The 16,726-nt window shown below is 40.1% G+C and overlaps 1 protein-coding gene across 1 annotated transcript; it reads right to left on the bottom strand.

The window, feature by feature from the left end:
- Positions 1-10,300: 10,300 nt before the first annotated feature.
- On the bottom strand, positions 10,301-16,383 carry LOC143497887 (E3 ubiquitin-protein ligase TRIM39-like). The gene is made up of 8 exons (XM_076993509.1): positions 16,109-16,383; positions 14,219-14,295; positions 13,287-13,843; positions 13,084-13,179; positions 12,718-12,951; positions 12,459-12,621; positions 12,212-12,247; positions 10,301-11,851 (listed from the first exon to the last, which is right to left on the bottom strand). The coding sequence occupies exons 2-8, from the start codon at positions 14,274-14,276 to the stop codon at positions 11,304-11,306; spliced, it is 1,692 nt and encodes a 563-aa protein (XP_076849624.1). The 5' UTR covers positions 14,277-14,295; positions 16,109-16,383; the 3' UTR covers positions 10,301-11,303.
- Positions 16,384-16,726: the final 343 nt, after the last annotated feature.

The raw sequence follows: 16,726 nt of genomic DNA on the forward strand, positions 1-16,726 counted from the left end.
AGACCACGGGGTTTGCAGCAGTTTGAATTTAGAGTGGAATATGTGTGAAAGAGATACCACAAAACTATATACATCAATGCGTCTTAAAGATGTAACTAGAGAAGATGTGGCATTTGAAGTGAACGTGTGAATGATGCTCTTAGCACATGAGTTAGGGTTGGGACATGCAGGTTTACAAAAATAATACAGGTATGGGACAGGGTTGAGATCAGTGACTGTTGAGATAGACAAGAAGCTGATCCACAGACTAATAAAGTGCCCTGACTTTCAATTTGTTGTCAGTTTTACTTTTACACTACAGATTTTTATTTAGTGGCAGAATGGACAAAACATTAAGTTTAATACAAATTACGAATAAGAGTGAATGAATACAATGTTTTATGAATAAAAGTTTTAAACACATGCCTATTTTATGTTATGTAAAAGTAAAAGTAAAAAATAAATGCACTAGTTAAACCTGAGGGGATGAACAGGTAGTGATATCCTAAACATTTAATTTTATTGGTAAATGCAGGGTTGAGGCAGCAGCAGGTATGACCATTTCTACCTTTAGTGAATGTGATTCTGCCATGCTGACTAGTATGGAGAGGTTGTGGCTGCAGAGCACAATCTTACTGTCAATGTAATGAACCTGATATGATCAGAGTATCAAAAGCAGAGGCCGTAACATCTGACATGTCCGCCAGCGTGAAACATAAATGCAATCCTGAGCACAGTGTGTGCGCTGTGTTTCCATTCTATTGAAGTTAAAATTAGTCATTACATAGTTCTGTTTTGCTGTTGTTTGTCTTTCTATCGTTGGGGATAATCTATATCACTGCTGATAACTATATGATTAGATTTTGAGTAAGTAAACAATGGTTTCCAATACAAATCCATTAAATTTCAAAATGTATATCTTTATGTAGTTAGTATGTATATATGTAGTTTCACAGTGATTGCTATTGGATAAAATTTTTAACCTAGCCACCTGTAGAGTCTTGCCTTAAGTGTGATTTGGACCATCCAAACAAACGAGTTTGTGTGAGAGAGGACAGTTTGCTGATGATTGATGTATTTTTGTGTGGTTTGACCGAATAGTGTCTGATTTATGTCAAGTTAAACACAGAGGCAAATTGTGAAAAAGCCAATTCTGATTGAGAGAAATTAACATGGGAGCTAATGGGGCAGCTTTCTGTGTTTAGTGACAAACAAATGCTCATAACTTTAAAACTGATTGATCAAATTATTAGATATCTCTGCATGCCAGAAAGGACAGGTTTATCTGTCATTTAAAATTTAAATTGAGCTTCTAGGTGAATGTGTAAGGATTTTACAGCAGTTTATCCAGGAGCGTTTTGATCACTTTCGTGCCAGCACACTAACTGGCAGTTAATATTTGAATTTATGAACATTACACCATTCATTTTAATGGGGTTTTCTTATTTTTAAACTAAATTTGATTAAAATCTAAAAACTATAATCAACTCCAAAAACAGATAGCACACCTGTCAGAGCAGAGACCTCAGAAACGAAGTTGGAACAGAGTGTACATTAAGCGGTTTGGGTTGAATTAATTGAAAAATTTGGAGAAGAATAATAAGAAGAAGTATGAGGAATAACAATATAGTGCTTTTCAAGCACTATAAATACATAACATTAATAGTTAAAATTAGCCATACACTCCGAACCGTCAGAACACATACTTAAATGATGTTAGATCCATGCAGACACTATAACACAGTCTGTGTGTGAAGTACTGCTTGCACTGATTAGTAACTAACTGTAACCATATTGAAGATATTTTTCTGCAAGACTGAAGTCTTCTGTGCAGTAGCAGAGTTAGCGATAATACTGATTATCCATTTCTATGCACCCAAGGTTGAATCCCAGGGAAACTGAGAACTGCTCCTGGGAAGCAGCATCCTTAGTTTTTTCTATACACACTTTGACTAGAAAGAATCTGGACTGAGAGAGACAGTTCAGAGTTATTAAATGAAGTGTAAGCTTAACATCATAATTCACATAGTTCTATATTTTGTAACTCTCTTGCTATCAAATAAATACTGATTCATAAATTATAAGACCTCAACTTGCATGACATCAATTCCACAACAGTGGTATGTGATGTGGAGAAAGCCATAAGGCAAGAAGAAGATGAGTTAATGAAAGATGAGTTACTCAAGCTGTTAAAAGAGAAATAATTAAAAGCCCAAGAAATCAGAGACAGTCAATATTGTCATTGACAAAGCCCACAACAGTATCTGAAATGATGTCATTATTAGGCCTGACAGGCTACTGGCGTAGCTATATACCTAACTATAGTGATTTGGCTCACAGTCTTAGGAAACTAACAGTGTCTAAGGGTCTGGGTAACGGGAAAGTGGAGCTGGACTGGATGGTTGAGGCAGAGAGGGATTTAATAACTTTGAAACAAGCACTTGCTAGCGCCACTGAATTAGCTGAACCAGTTACACCAAAACAATTAACCTTAATGTTTCTGTAAGAGACAATTTTGTTAATGATTGTCTCTTACAGTAAAAGGGGGAGGGTGAAGAAAGCAGGTTCAAAGCTGGATCAACCAGTAATAGGAACAGGACCATGCACAGCATACATTGCAGGACTCACCACAGCAATAGAGAAAACAGCACACAGTAATGTGTCATCCACTAATAATCAGCACCAATCATGGATTAATGGCGTTCATAAATTCACAAGCCTTTTCTTTATCAAGAGTACAACAGAATAAGATAAAAGCCATACTCACACAGCCACACATCACATACAATACTGAGTCAAAATTAGTGAATCTGACTGATAACATTGAAGTAGCAGAAGATGCGACACCACATGACTGCGCTGACGCCACAGAAAGATACATTCAGCTCAGACCAGAACTGCACAAGGTCAGAATTACTAAACCAGGAGCATGGGAACTCTGTTCAGATGGGAGTTGTTGGAGACAAGGTAACGAACTGAAGGCCTCTTACGCTGTGGTACAAGCGTGTGGGGGAGAGTGGGAGGAGGTGGAATCAGGAGAGATTCCACAACCAGCCTCAGCTCAACTGGCAGAAATGGTCGCACTAAACCAAACTGGCCAAAGCATTTAGCGCAAAGGGGGACATGGACTGGGTACAGGCACTAACACTAGTGCTGATTTCCATGAGAGCAACCCCATGGGAGAATACAATCTCTCTCCGCATCCCTGTCCCGATAGTAGTATTTAGATGCCACACCATGTATGTAAATACACAACAATTGCAAATACAGAGCCATTTTTGTAGTGAACTTTTTGTAATATACTTAATATTTCAAGATTTTAATTACTGTTATTACTTGTCACAGTTTTCGTTCTTTCGTTCATTTTCGTTAAGGATTATAACCTTGGTATTAACCACGATTGTTGTTAAATGTGGATGTTGTATAACATGTATCAGAGCTCTCGCCCAAAGGTTGAGCAGTGTTGTGATCGAGAAGGGGGACACGAAGAACCCACCGCCATGTACCATGCCACTGGTGACGGCGGATGATGATGACCTATCATCCGAAGAAGACAATTCTGTATGAAAAACTTGTTGTTTTTGATTAATTATGCTTGCTTTGTAGGTATTGGCAGCGTCTGCGACTGATGAAGAATGAAGACGCACCACATATTAGAGCACAACCAACAGTACATGAAAGCCAATCCACTAGTTTAAGAAGTAATATGCATGACACATGGGCACATTATTAGAACGGGTCGAGGTGATCTCCCACCAGGCGGGACCTGGGTCTCGTGGACAACGTCAAGTCACGAAACCGTGGGAGATGAAGGGGGGCATCTCCAAATAGTCTGAAAGGTCTCGGCCCACGACAGGATAGTGATCCAGAACCCACAAATCACATAAAAGAACACATAGACATTGTACTAACTGACATAGTCACACTATGAATGTATACACATTTAGGGATTTTTATGATTGTCTTTCTTTTAAGAAGTGCACTGGGCTAGATAAAATTTTGTATTAGACTAGAGTTAGACCAATGTTTTGGTCTAAAAGGGGGAATGTTGGAAAAAAGAAATTTAAAGGTGAATAACTTAATGTTTAAACTTAATGTTTTCCTGAAAGGCTATGGAAGAGCAGAAGTGAGAAGGCCTCAATGGCCTTGAGGAGAATAGAATGGGCCTATTCAGTGTAAGCTGCAAAACAAGCAGTTTGAGATAAGGAGATGGATGGCTAGTGAAGAGCAGGGGGGGCTCTAAGGAAGAGTAGCAAAGGTGGGGGCAGATATCGAAACTTAGAGAAGAGGTATGAAAGGGAGGACATCGCCCAGCACGAGGACTTTTTGCTTGGACGCTGCTGAGATCCACTTGGGTTAGGTAGAGTTCTAGGCAACTAGTACCAGTGCACTGGAGAGTTTGTACCACGTATACTTTGACTATATCGTATTCAATTATATTCCATATAAATTAATCTAAAAGAACTTTTGGTGTTAAGACTTTGCTTGGGTAATTCAGTCAAAACCAATCGGTTCATCGGGGCAGTGTTGGGGCCTATCTGGGTCAAGAAAAATATCCCAACACCCCCCGCCATGCTTCACAGTAGGCAAGGTGTTCTTTTGTTCATAAGCCTGGTTCTTCCTTCTCCAAACATAGCGCTGGTCCATTGTCCCAAACAGTTCTAATTTAGTTTCCAAAACCTGTTCCAAAACCTTTGTGGCTTGTCCACATGACTTTTGGCATACTGCAGTCGACTTTTCTTGTTCTTTGGAGTCAGCAAGGGGGTGCGTCTGGGCGTTCTGGCATGGAGGTCTTCGTTATGCAGTGCGCGCCTTATTGTCTGAGCTGAAACTTCAGTGCCCACATCTGACAGGTCTTTTTTCAGTTCCTTAGCAGTCACGCGGGGATTTTTCTCCACATTACGCTTCAGGTAGCGCACAGCAGTCGCGGTCAGGATCTTCTTTCTGCCACGACCAGGTAACGTTTCCACTGTGCCCTTTAACTTGAACTTGCGAATGATACTTCAGATAGTGTCTCTTGGAATATTTAACAACTTCGCAATTTTTTTATATCCATTGCCATTCTTGTGAAGAGCAATAACCTCTTCTCTTGTCTTCTGGGACCATTCTCTTGCCTTCACCATGCTTGGAAACACACCAGTAGATGTCTAGAAGGAGCTGAGTATCACAGTCCTTTTAAATCTGCCTAATTGGTGCTTATCATGCTTGATTGCTGCTCGTTGACATCCACAGATGTTTTCAATACCTGATGGAAAACACTGGAATGAACCTCTGTTCTTAGGAGTGGTAGTCGTAAAGGGGTTGAATAATTGTGTCAATGAAGAAATCACAAAAAGGCCATTTAATACTTTATGACAAAAAAAATTGATGCTATCTTAGTTGCATTTAGTTCTTTAACAAGTCCTTGTAAGATTTCATTATGAACACAATTACAAATGTGCACTGAATTCCATAAAACCCTTCGCAGCATTGGGGGTTGAATAAATTTGATCACAACTGTATATCATATTATATCATTATATCAATATTATATAGCCTTTGAAAATACTATAAAAAGAATGTAACAGAATATATGCAATATAGTATAGTATAATATAATATAAAAATTAGTGCTGTCAATTCCAGGTGCCGCGATTAAAAGTCCTCACCAGGATTTTGCTCAGGCTTCCTGGATTGTGTTGATTCCACTAATTTTACCTCGATTGCTAATTAGAAAATTAGAGCAAGCTTGAGCAAGCTTGAGCAAAATCCTGGTGAGGACTTTTAATCGCGGCACCTGGAATTGACAGCACTAATAAAAATATTTATATATATTATAAAATAATATACTGCAGTATAAAGGTCAATGAGCCTTTAAAAAAGCTGTTGGTTGCTGATCTGGTAATAGCAAGGTAAAAGTTGTAGTAAAAGCACAGAGCAAGTTCACAAGCTGAACTGTCTGAATGTGAGGAGTTTTGATACTGGCAGGGGGTTTTATATAGAACTTGCATATTCACTTGGAAGTTCTCGCAACACCTGATTGGCTCAGCCCCCGTCTTGATCTTGCATTTTTACTTGGAAGTTCTCGCAACACCTGATTGGCTCAGCCCCCGTGGGAATTTATGGCAATGTAACAATTTTTCACCACTGAGTGAGAGGGTGGGGGAGGGGTAGCATGTGTGTGTGTGTGTGTGTGTGTGTGTGTGTGTGTGTGTGTGTGTGTGTGTGTGTGTGAGAAAGAGAGACAGAGAGAGAGAGAGGGGGCATGGAGAGGGAGACAGGGGAAAGGTTTTGAGTATATTAAAAATGCTGTGTTAATGATATTAAATCAAGTTTCATTATTGTCAAGACCCCTTCACACTGCCTTGAAGCATGTCAAGTCATGTCAAACTGTCATTGAATGGTCATTGAATAAGAAGCTGAATAAAATATATTTTCCAATAAATAATCCTCAAACTAAATATCAGGGTTACACGCATACGCAGCCACAGCAACTACAACAAAACCACTTGCTGTTTCATCTGTCACCAAACCAAAATTGTGCTACTCAGTAAAATTAGCTTGCAGTTCTGTTGTATGAAAAGGCACTTTTCCTTTCATGCATTCCTTCAGAACTAGAGTGACCACTTGTCTTTCACTGGTAAACTGTTATTTATTAAAGGTGAAACATGAAACTAGTCAAATGGCTTGTTGTTTTCACATAAGTGAAATCACACCCTTGGCCAAATTCACTCAATTTAATCAGTGTCAAATATAGCATTCATCAGACAAATTGCTTGTCTTAAATTTAAATAATTGCAAAATTGCTAAATTAATTAATTTCTCTGCGCTTAAGAGAAATTGAACATAATAATTTTGAAACAATACAAATTCAGAAGCATTAAGTAAGGGCCTGAGTTTGTAGGTTCCTAGAAAGTCAAGGAGCCATGGTAAACGACTTCTATGGAAGTCAAGGGCCCCGTAGCAGGGGCCCTCGTGATCAAGGGCCCTCTAATGGTATGCCCTGCTCTTCTCTAGGGCCCCCTGGTAGGGGCTCTCATAACCAGGGCCCTCTAAAAATATGCCCCCCTCTTTCCTAGGACCCCTAATAGCCATAAGTCGAAGTCAGAGCAGTGCCACAACTCCTCATCCATTTTCCTAAGGGGCCCAAAAGCATGGCTAGGGGCCCCAAAAGCATGGCTAGGGCACAAAAGCATGACTAGGGCCCTCCAAAGCATGGCTAGGGCCCAAAAGCATGGCTAGGGCCCCCAAAAGCATGGCTAGGGCCCAAAAGCATGGCTAGGGCCCCCAAGAGGTCCCTAATAGTCAGAGGATCCTTAAAATGGAGGGCCGTCGGAAATAAAAATATATTGTACCATAAATGTTGATAGGCATCGCAAAAAGTTTTCGGCCAGGGCACCCCTGACCTCAAGGGCCCCTGGGCGCTGGCCCCACTGGCCCGGTCAGTAATCCAGCCATGCCTCCAACATATTTGTGAAATATGCTGATGACACCGTAGTGATAGGCTGCATCTAAATGTAAATTTAATGTAAATGTGCCATATATTGTCAATTGTGATTTTTACACCCCAATCGAAATTTGTCCTCCGCTTTTAACCCATCTGTTGTTGGAAAAAAGAAAATTAAAGGCTAATAACTTGATGTGTCAATTTAGTGTTTTTCAGGAAGACTGTGGGAAAGCAGGAGTAAGGAGGCCTCAGTGGCCTTGAGGAGAACAGAAGGGGCCTATTCAGTGCAGGATGTGTAGCAAGCAGTTTTTAGATAACCAGGCACACAGGCTGGGAGAAGAGGAGCAGGTGATTTTCCATGGAGAGCAGCCAGGATTGGGGAGTTATCGAAACTTAACAAATCGAAACTTATGGAGAGAGAGTATGAAAGAAAGGACATCGCCCAGCACGAGGGGCTTTTCGCTTGGACACTGCTGAGATCCACTTGGGTTAGGTAGATTCCTAGGCAACTAGCACCAGTGCACTGAAGAGTTTGTACCACGTATACTTCTATTATATTGCATTCATTAATATTCTATATAAATCATTTTAAAAGAACTTTTGTTGTCAAGACTTTGCTTGGACCACTCAGTCAAAAACCAGTCGGTTCATCGGGGCGGTGTTGGGGCCCGTCTGGGTCGGAGAAGAAAATTCCCAACACTGTGCAGTCAGAACACACACTCTCACACACTAGTGATTACTAGGGGGCTGTGGATCACACGTGCCCAGAGCGGTGGGCAGCCCTAGCCCGGCGCCCAGGGAGCAGTTGGGGTTAGGTGCCTTGCTCAAGGGCACCTCAGTCATGGCCTCAGGTCTGGGAATCAAACCCACGACCCTCCGGTCACAAGACCAGTTCCCTACCACCAAGCCATGACTGCCCCTAACAACAACAATCTCTAACAACAATGAAACTCACTACAGAGAGGAGATTCAGCACCTGGCACGGTGGTGCTCAGACAACAACCTAGTTCTGAACACCACCAAAACTAAAGAAATCATCATGGACTACAGGACAGTTAAAAGAACCGCACACGCCCCTCTACTCCTAGATGGAAATGAAGTGGAACGTGTGCACAGCATTAAATACCTCGGACTCCACATCACAGCTGATCTCACCTGGACTCTAAACACCTCACACCTCATCAAAGACTTTTCTTTCTGAGGAAACTAAAGCAGTCTGGACTCACCCCACAACTACTTGTGAACTTTTACACCAGCACAATCGAGAGAGTCCTTTGTCTCTGCATGACTGTATGGTATTCCAGCTGCACAGTACAAGAGAGAAAGGACCTGACCCGGGTGGTCAGAACAGCGCAGAGGGTCATAGGGAGTCCACTCACAGATCTGGACTCTGTGTATGCTGGCCGCCTTCATAAAAAAGCCAGCAACATTATCAAGGATCCCACCCACCCAGGACACCATCTCTTTGTTCCTCTACCTTCAGGACGAAGATATAGGACAATAAAAACCCGGACTAACAGGCTGAGGAACAGTTTCTTTCCCAGAGCTGTAGCATCCATCACTCCCCCTACAAACCCAAACCCTTAGGACCTATTGCACTACACTATTCATATCAGCACTATTGCACTATTTCTCATCTGCAACTTTGCACCCAAAACTTGTATTGCTGCTATTATTATTTTTACTTTAGTTATAATACTTTAATATTATACATAATGTAAATACACTATATGTTATACCATGCCACATAATCAAAACAGTTATACCATCATACTTCAACTGCCTCACCTACACCATGTTGCTGACCACTTGTATTAGATCAGGCTAATGAGTGCCAATTAATCTGCAGCACGTGACCTCCCTCTGGTGGCTGACAGCTGGTACTGCTTCAGCTTTGGTTTAAACACAGGAAAATAAAAACATTCTTTGTATTGACTTAGTTTGGTGCTTTTAATTACTTACTAAGAAAAGCTCTCAGACTCATATAATCAGAGACTCAAACACAGGTGAATCCCAATAAGCCTACCCCTTTATCATAACTCACTCTCCTTTATCATCTCACTATTACCATAACTCACTCTCCTTTATCATAACTCACCCTCCTTTACCATAACACACTCTCCTTTATCATAACACTCTCGTTTACCATAACTCACCCTCCTTTACCATAGCTCAATCTCCTTTACCATAACTCAACCTCCTTTAACATTACTCACTCTCCTTTATCATAACTCACTCTCCTTTACCATAACTTGCTCTCCTTTATCATAACTCACTCTCCTTTACCATTACTCACCCCACTTTACCACTACTCACTCTTCTTTATCATAACTCACTCTCCTTTACCATTACTCACCCTCCTTACCATGACTCACTCTCCTTTACCATTACTCACACTCCATCTTACAGGTGACACTCTTCAACTTCCTGTCACATGACAGATTATCAACAATAATGTGCTAAATAAAAAAGATAATATGTGTCAGTGATGACATGTCAAAGGTCAACAGCAAGCCTTGTACAACCAAACAGGCAGATTAAAACCAGACAAATAATGTCTCAATAGTAAACTAGTGTGCAAAATCTCAGAAGACATCAGATTGTGGATTTCAATTTTCTTGATTGTACAAAAATCATAGTGAGACACAAGAGACCATGAGACCCAATGAACACCCCTCCTTTCCCAGGACGATGGTAGATTAGTGAAGAACCAGAAAAAACACATCCAGGTCAGGTGAGTTCAGGATCCTTTTACAACATTCTGATGGAAAAATCTGCTGCCAGAGGTTTACAGATCTTGACCTTTGGTGACCCCTAATCTCTGTAATTAACAGCTGTGTTGTCTGTACAGAGAAGAAGGCTGGTGTGTTTGATATGATGGAGTAGAGAACACAGTATGTTCCAAAATATCTTTATTAATCCTAAACATGTAATGACAAATATTGTGAGGCCCAAATTGTGTCATAATCAGTAAAGTAAATTTGCACTGATTAAATAAAAACAGTAAACCAGTCAGACTATGATTAGATTAGATGTATTATACACAACAAAAATGCCCCAACATTAAATGTCAAAACTGTAAGGACATTTAGTCATGTACTTGCAAACACCTGTCTCACTCCCAATCTCCTGTCTGTCTCTCCGTGTCTTGTTTTTCTCATTCGTTTCTTCTTCTGACACTGACAGAGCTACTGTACTACTGACACTTCTGCAGTACTGACAACACTACTGTACTACTGATATTCCTTCTTCTCTTTTTTTCAGCAACATTTGTCCAGAGCACACTGCTGCTCCTTCCTGTGAACTACGGATGTACTGAGTGTTTTACAGCTACTCTGATGAATCACTACACCCCGACTTCTACAGCCAATACTGACAACACTACTGTACTACTGACACCACTACTGTACTACAGCCAATAGTACTGACAACACTACTGTACTACAGCCAGTACTTCTGACAGCGCTATTGTACTACTGACACTTCTGTAGTACTGACAGCACTATTGTACTACTGACACTACTGTAGAACTGACAGCACTGTACTACTGACGGCACTACCATACTACTGACAATACTGTACTACTGACAGCACTACTGTACTACTGACAGCACTACTGTACTACTGACACTACTGTACTACTGACACTACTGTACTACTGAGTCTTCTCTTTTATTCTGCTCACTGTGGTGCTTCTTTGTTTTGTGTTGCCATGGAGATTAAAGACTCCATTCCCACCCTCGTGTCTCACTCCCTCTTTATGTTGGTTTTCTTTTAAAACTAAATACAATTTTAGATCACAATACTATCATGCTGTTGCCATTGGAAACAGTAGAAAAAAATGTTTACTTTTATTATTGTATTGTTTTTTTTAAAATAGATTTAAGATGACAAACATTCACTCAGTCTTACACATATATGAGATGATCAGTGGAGCTGAGTTTTTACCTCCATAATTTATACCTGGGCAGAAGAAAGGGTAGAGTTTCTCAGTGAAGGACTGACCAGTGAAAGAGTAGATATGAGACCTGGCCTCCACATCATAAAAGGAGACCAGACCCTCCTCATAATCCACAAACACCCCCACTGTCTGGAGCTTCTCTCTCAGGGTGAGGGGGACAAGGGTGTCAACACAAGCTGAATACTGATTCTCATTCATCAGAATCACAGTCCAGAATCCATTCTGAGGGGTCATTGTAATCTTGCCCTTCCTGTCAACAGACTCTCTGGCCACTCCTACATCCCACTCAGTCTTCCCCTTGACCTGAACCTCATAGTAAAATCTCCCTGATGAGAACCCCTCCTTTCCCAGGACATTGACATATATATCAAATCTCTTTGGGTTGTCAGGGAGATTCCGTTTTGTGTGTCCATGTGTCACTTGTTTTCCATCATCAGACAGGACGAGTTTGGGATGAGCTGTATCAGGATCCAGAGTCACATCCACTGAGAGAAACATACAGTATGTTAAATGTACATAATCATAAACTACATAATAACACCCTCATTATACAGTATATCCTACTGATAAATATAGAGTAAACAGTGTATTATGATTGTATCTTTCACATGTATTTTGTATTGTATTTTTTCACTGACCCCAGGGTTCCATCACTATTTCATAAATATATATCTAATCATTCACCTACAGTGACAGGGGTGTAGAGGTATCTGCTATTTATTTAATATGCTGTCATACATTTAACATCTCTGTGTTCTTCACAGTGAACCACAATTAATACAGATTTATGAATCTATGCATGAATTGCATTAATGTTAGGATAATCTGTTATTTAAATAAAGTACCTGCATACTGTTGACTCCTCTTCAATTCTGTGCAGACTGAATTTTAGGAAAAGTAATAATTAGATTTTAATGAGATGATTTATTAAAGCATCTGAGCTTTATCTGAGCAAATAAATAAATAAATCAGGAGTGAACAATGTGACTTGTAATGTGAATGTAGCTTATATTTCATTATAGCTGCTGGCGATAGATCTCTTGTTTTAGAGACTTGTGCCTGGAAATTATATTTTATAGTAAATCTTCTCACCTGCTTGTTTTAACTTAGTATTCAGTGTTTCGCTGAGTTTCGTATTCAGAGTCTTCTGAAGCTGAGAGAGAACTTTCCTCACAGTCTCCACATTCACATCAGTGTCAATACTGATGTCAGTCCAGTTCTTGGTGTGTGGAGGTCTGTTCATGGTTGGGTAGATCTACAGTACAACAGGAGAGAGGAGAAACCCCTCAGCATGGGGAGGGTTGTCCTGTGATGTGCTGTGTTGTCTCTGAGCAGAGAGAGGAACACTAACCTGTAGGAGGTGGATGTGGTCCTCAGTGTGGGAGAGCTGCTCCAGCTCACTGTCTCTCCTCTTTAGTTCAGTGATCTCCTGCTCCAGGTCTTTAATGAGTCCTTCAGCCTGCCTCTCTGCTGCTTTCTGCTTCTCCTCCATCACTTGAAGCAGCTCAGCCTGTCTTCTCTCAATGGAGTGCACCAGAGCAGTGAAGACCTCAATGCTGTCTGCAATCTCTCTCTCTGTGCTTTTCTAATAGAAGAAGAAATTTTGATTAAAAAATTCAATTTAATCAAACAATGGTGAACTTTAGTTTTCAAAGTTCTGCAAAACTGTATTTAAACCTCTGTTTGTAATAGACATGAAGTAGGTGGTAGTTCACACCTTTCTGAGCTCTACTGAGTGTTTGATCTCTTCCATCTTCTTCAGTCTCTCTTGAATCATCTGCTGGACCACTGACTGTGTCTTCTCCAGCTGTGTCTGGAGTCAAATAAAAGTTTTTTATATTTCTTTTATAAATATGTGTTGTGTTTAATATTGTTAATTTAATATTGTTTAATATTTTATCCAGTGTTAGTGTCTCTCACCCTTTTCTCTCCACTCTCCTCCTCTATGGTAACAGTGTTGTGAGTCCTGTGTTCTCCCTCAGTGCAGAACTGACACACACACATCTCGTCTTCTCTACAGAACAGCTCAAGGGGTCTCTCATGTTTCTGACATATGTAGTCCTCCACGTTCTCCACAGGGTTTATTAGTTTGTGTTTCTTGTGTTTTGGAAGACTATTATGGAGCTCTAGATGAGACTTACAAAATGTCGCACCACAGTCCAAACAGGATTTTACAGCCTTCAATTTCACTCCAGTGCAGACGTCACAAAGAATATCAGGTTTATCAAGACTTTTTTTCTTCTTGAAGTGATCCACTACATCTTTCAGTGTTGTATTAATCTTGAGTTCAGGTCTCTTTGTGAATGTCTCCTTACATAGTGGACACATACAGTGTGGACTGTTGTCCCAGTATTGTGTGAGGCAGGTCTTACAGAAGTTGTGTCCACATGGAGTGGTGACTGGATCAGTGAACTCATCCAGACAGACAGAACACATGAACTGATCCTCAGACAGGAGGCTGCTGGAGTCACGTGTGACTGATAAGAAAGGAAACATGAAGTATTCAATTATTCTTACTCTATATTTTCTGTGTGAATAATTTCACACATTGTTCCTAAATAACCCAGAACTGTGTCTGAAACCACAGGAAATAATAATGTGTAGATATTTTTTACTCATGATCTGAGTTCAGTTTGATCATCATGTGTGTCTTCCATCATTCTCCAGGATTCAGCACCACCACCTGAGACTTTAATCTCCTCATCTGAATCTTTAACATGGTTTACTCTGACAACACTCCATTCTACGGTTTTATTCTGATAATACTGAACCAGTATACACTTATGCTTAAAACCAAAAATATTCCTTAACACAGAGGCTGTGTTCATGTGTGTATGTGGTGTGTGACTTACACTCAGGTGGTTTATCCATGCTCCCCCTTCTACCTTGTAGTGATGCCGATTCTTCCATTTCCTTCTTTATCTAATAACTGTTTAAAAGAAATAACACCACTCAGCAAATACATATATATCTGCCATCAGATTAATTGGACTACATGCTTCTTGCCTTAACTACAGTGGCCCTGAAAACACACACACACACACACACACACACACACACACACACACACACACACACACACACACACACACACACACACACACACAGAGAGAGAGAGAGAGAGAGAGAGAGAGAGAGAGAGAGAGAGAGAGAGAGCTCTGCTCTTTGTAAATGTCTCACACAAACATAATAAAGCAATTTCAACAATGAACATTGTGTGCACTGACGAAAATTGGGGTGAACTCAAGCTCAAAAAGGGATGCACTCAAGCTGCGAACAGCACATTAAAAAAGCATAAACGTGGATATAAACGTAAGGATCCGCAAGGCCTCTAAAACACGGCAGGGTTGGCTACGAGGCTGAAGTTGGTTACTTATTCGCAGTTTGAGATTCGTTTGGTTACTCGCATCTCCGTATTCGGCGGCTGAAGTTGGTTACTTATTCAAAAAGGGTGTGTTCACGATGCGTGTTTGCTGCGCATTTTGTTTAAAAGCGATAGATTAAACGTTACATTAAACGAGCGTAGGAGCAAACATTTAAGAGGTTATTGTTTCCCATACTGATTTTGTGAATGTAAAAAATATATATATAATAAAAGCATTTCATTTGTAAAATGGTTTCTATTTCAAGTCGATTCAAATGTATGCAATTTGTACATGATGATTGAATTCGTCAGCATTTCTAACGTATTCTTAGAAATACATATTCTTAGATTTGAAAACTAAAAACACAGAAATGCTGTTCTAGAACACAAATAATCGGAAGAAGAAATACCAGCACACAACATGGCATATTGAGCAGTGGGCAGATAGGTGAACGCATTTAAAGGGGCAGTTTCAGAGGCTTATTGAAAGCCTTATTGATGATGGGCCAGAGAAATAACAAATGCATCACTCCCTAAGAGAGAAACCTGATTTTAGCCTGATCCAACATCATTTTATACCTCAAATCTAACTGGAAACACGGCATATTGAGTAAGCGCACAGAGAGCGCACTGAAATGGTTCAATTTCTGTGCTGTATGCCTATAAGGCATCGGGCCAGACAAATAACACATGCATCATACATAACTACTTCCTATATGTATGAGCAACCTGATTTTGGCCTGGCCCAGAATCATTTTATGCCTCAAATCTAACTGGAAACATGGCATATTGAGTAGTTAAGTGCACAGGTGAAATGGATCAGAGGGGCAATTTCAGAGGCCTGCTGTATGCCTGTAATGTCTTGGGCCAGGCAAAACTCAATTGTATCATACACAACTAGTTCCTATATGTATGGGGAACCTGATTTTGGCCTGGCCCAGAATCATTTTATGCCTCAAATCTAACTGGAAACATGACATATTGAGTAGTTAAGCACACAGATGTCGGGCCAGTTGCGCTTGCAATAGTACTCTTCACTTCCTGGTTGAATGGCGGACAGAACGAAGATTTAAATCTCAGTCGTTACATTGAACACAAAACACAGAGCAACAAATATAGCTGAACATCATGCGACAGTTTGTTCGTCATTTGCGGAAATTTACAGTTTTCGGGAAACTCATCGCTGGTCAGTGAGCACAGAATAAAATATTTTAAGCCAAAGTTCAAATTGTAACAACTTCAGTTTTTCAGCTGGGTACACGGTGCCTTTCTTATAATGTCCATGAAATCCTTTGACCTTTTTACACCTGCAGTTCACTCCGCCGGCGGTAAAACATCTGAATGATTAGCTACATCGCGGTGGTGTAAAACTACTTACCTTTACTTTCCTCTTTACTGATATATTTAAAAGGCTCTAATGTCCCGTTTCTCAGAACTACTTCATGTCCAGTAACGTTGCCGTTTCACAGTGAAGATTATAAATGGTTGTTTTACTTTCACTTAGCAATATGTAGAGGTGTCAAGTAACGAAGTACAAATACTTCGTTACCTTACTTAACCCTCTATTGCATGGTCTCGCCATATGGCAACAATTACTTTGTCTTGGTTTTAATTAAAATCTAAATATAAAACCCATGTTATTATTTACTTGGGAGGGTTGGATGGACTTCTACTTTAACAAGAACAGTAACTTCTGACATCACATGACCAGCAAGTCCATGTTTGTACCTCCTTTTCCCATTGACACACCACACTGAAGTTCATGAAAATTCATAAAATTAAATTGTTGCCATATGGCAACTATATGCACATATAGTTGTCATATATAGTTGTCTTTGTGCACTTTCAGCCTATTGGACTGTAAATGACTGATGTAGTAGTAGGCTATTCTAAGACTGACTATGCTTACAACTTTTTATTACATAAAAAAAAAAAGTATTTACATTTTGTTATCTTACGTCTAAGCCTAACCCTAACATGTTTTAACTGCAACATT

The sequence above is a fragment of the Brachyhypopomus gauderio genome, unplaced genomic scaffold (genome assembly GCF_052324685.1).
Source record: "Brachyhypopomus gauderio isolate BG-103 unplaced genomic scaffold, BGAUD_0.2 sc114, whole genome shotgun sequence".
Classification (NCBI taxonomy): domain Eukaryota; kingdom Metazoa; phylum Chordata; class Actinopteri; order Gymnotiformes; family Hypopomidae; genus Brachyhypopomus; species Brachyhypopomus gauderio.

Bases quoted from the DNA above. Each gene is read 5' to 3' on its own strand.
- LOC143497887 (XM_076993509.1), bottom strand. From the start codon at position 14,276: ATGGAAGAATCGGCATCACTACAAGGTAGAAGGGGGAGCATGGATAAA. The intron at 13,180-13,286 runs GTGAGAGACACT...ATTTGACTCCAG, and splicing joins AGGAGAGTGGAGAGAAAAGG to ACACAGCTGGAGAAGACACA. The intron at 12,952-13,083 runs GTGTGAACTACC...TTCTTCTATTAG, and splicing joins ACTCAGTAGAGCTCAGAAAG to AAAAGCACAGAGAGAGAGAT.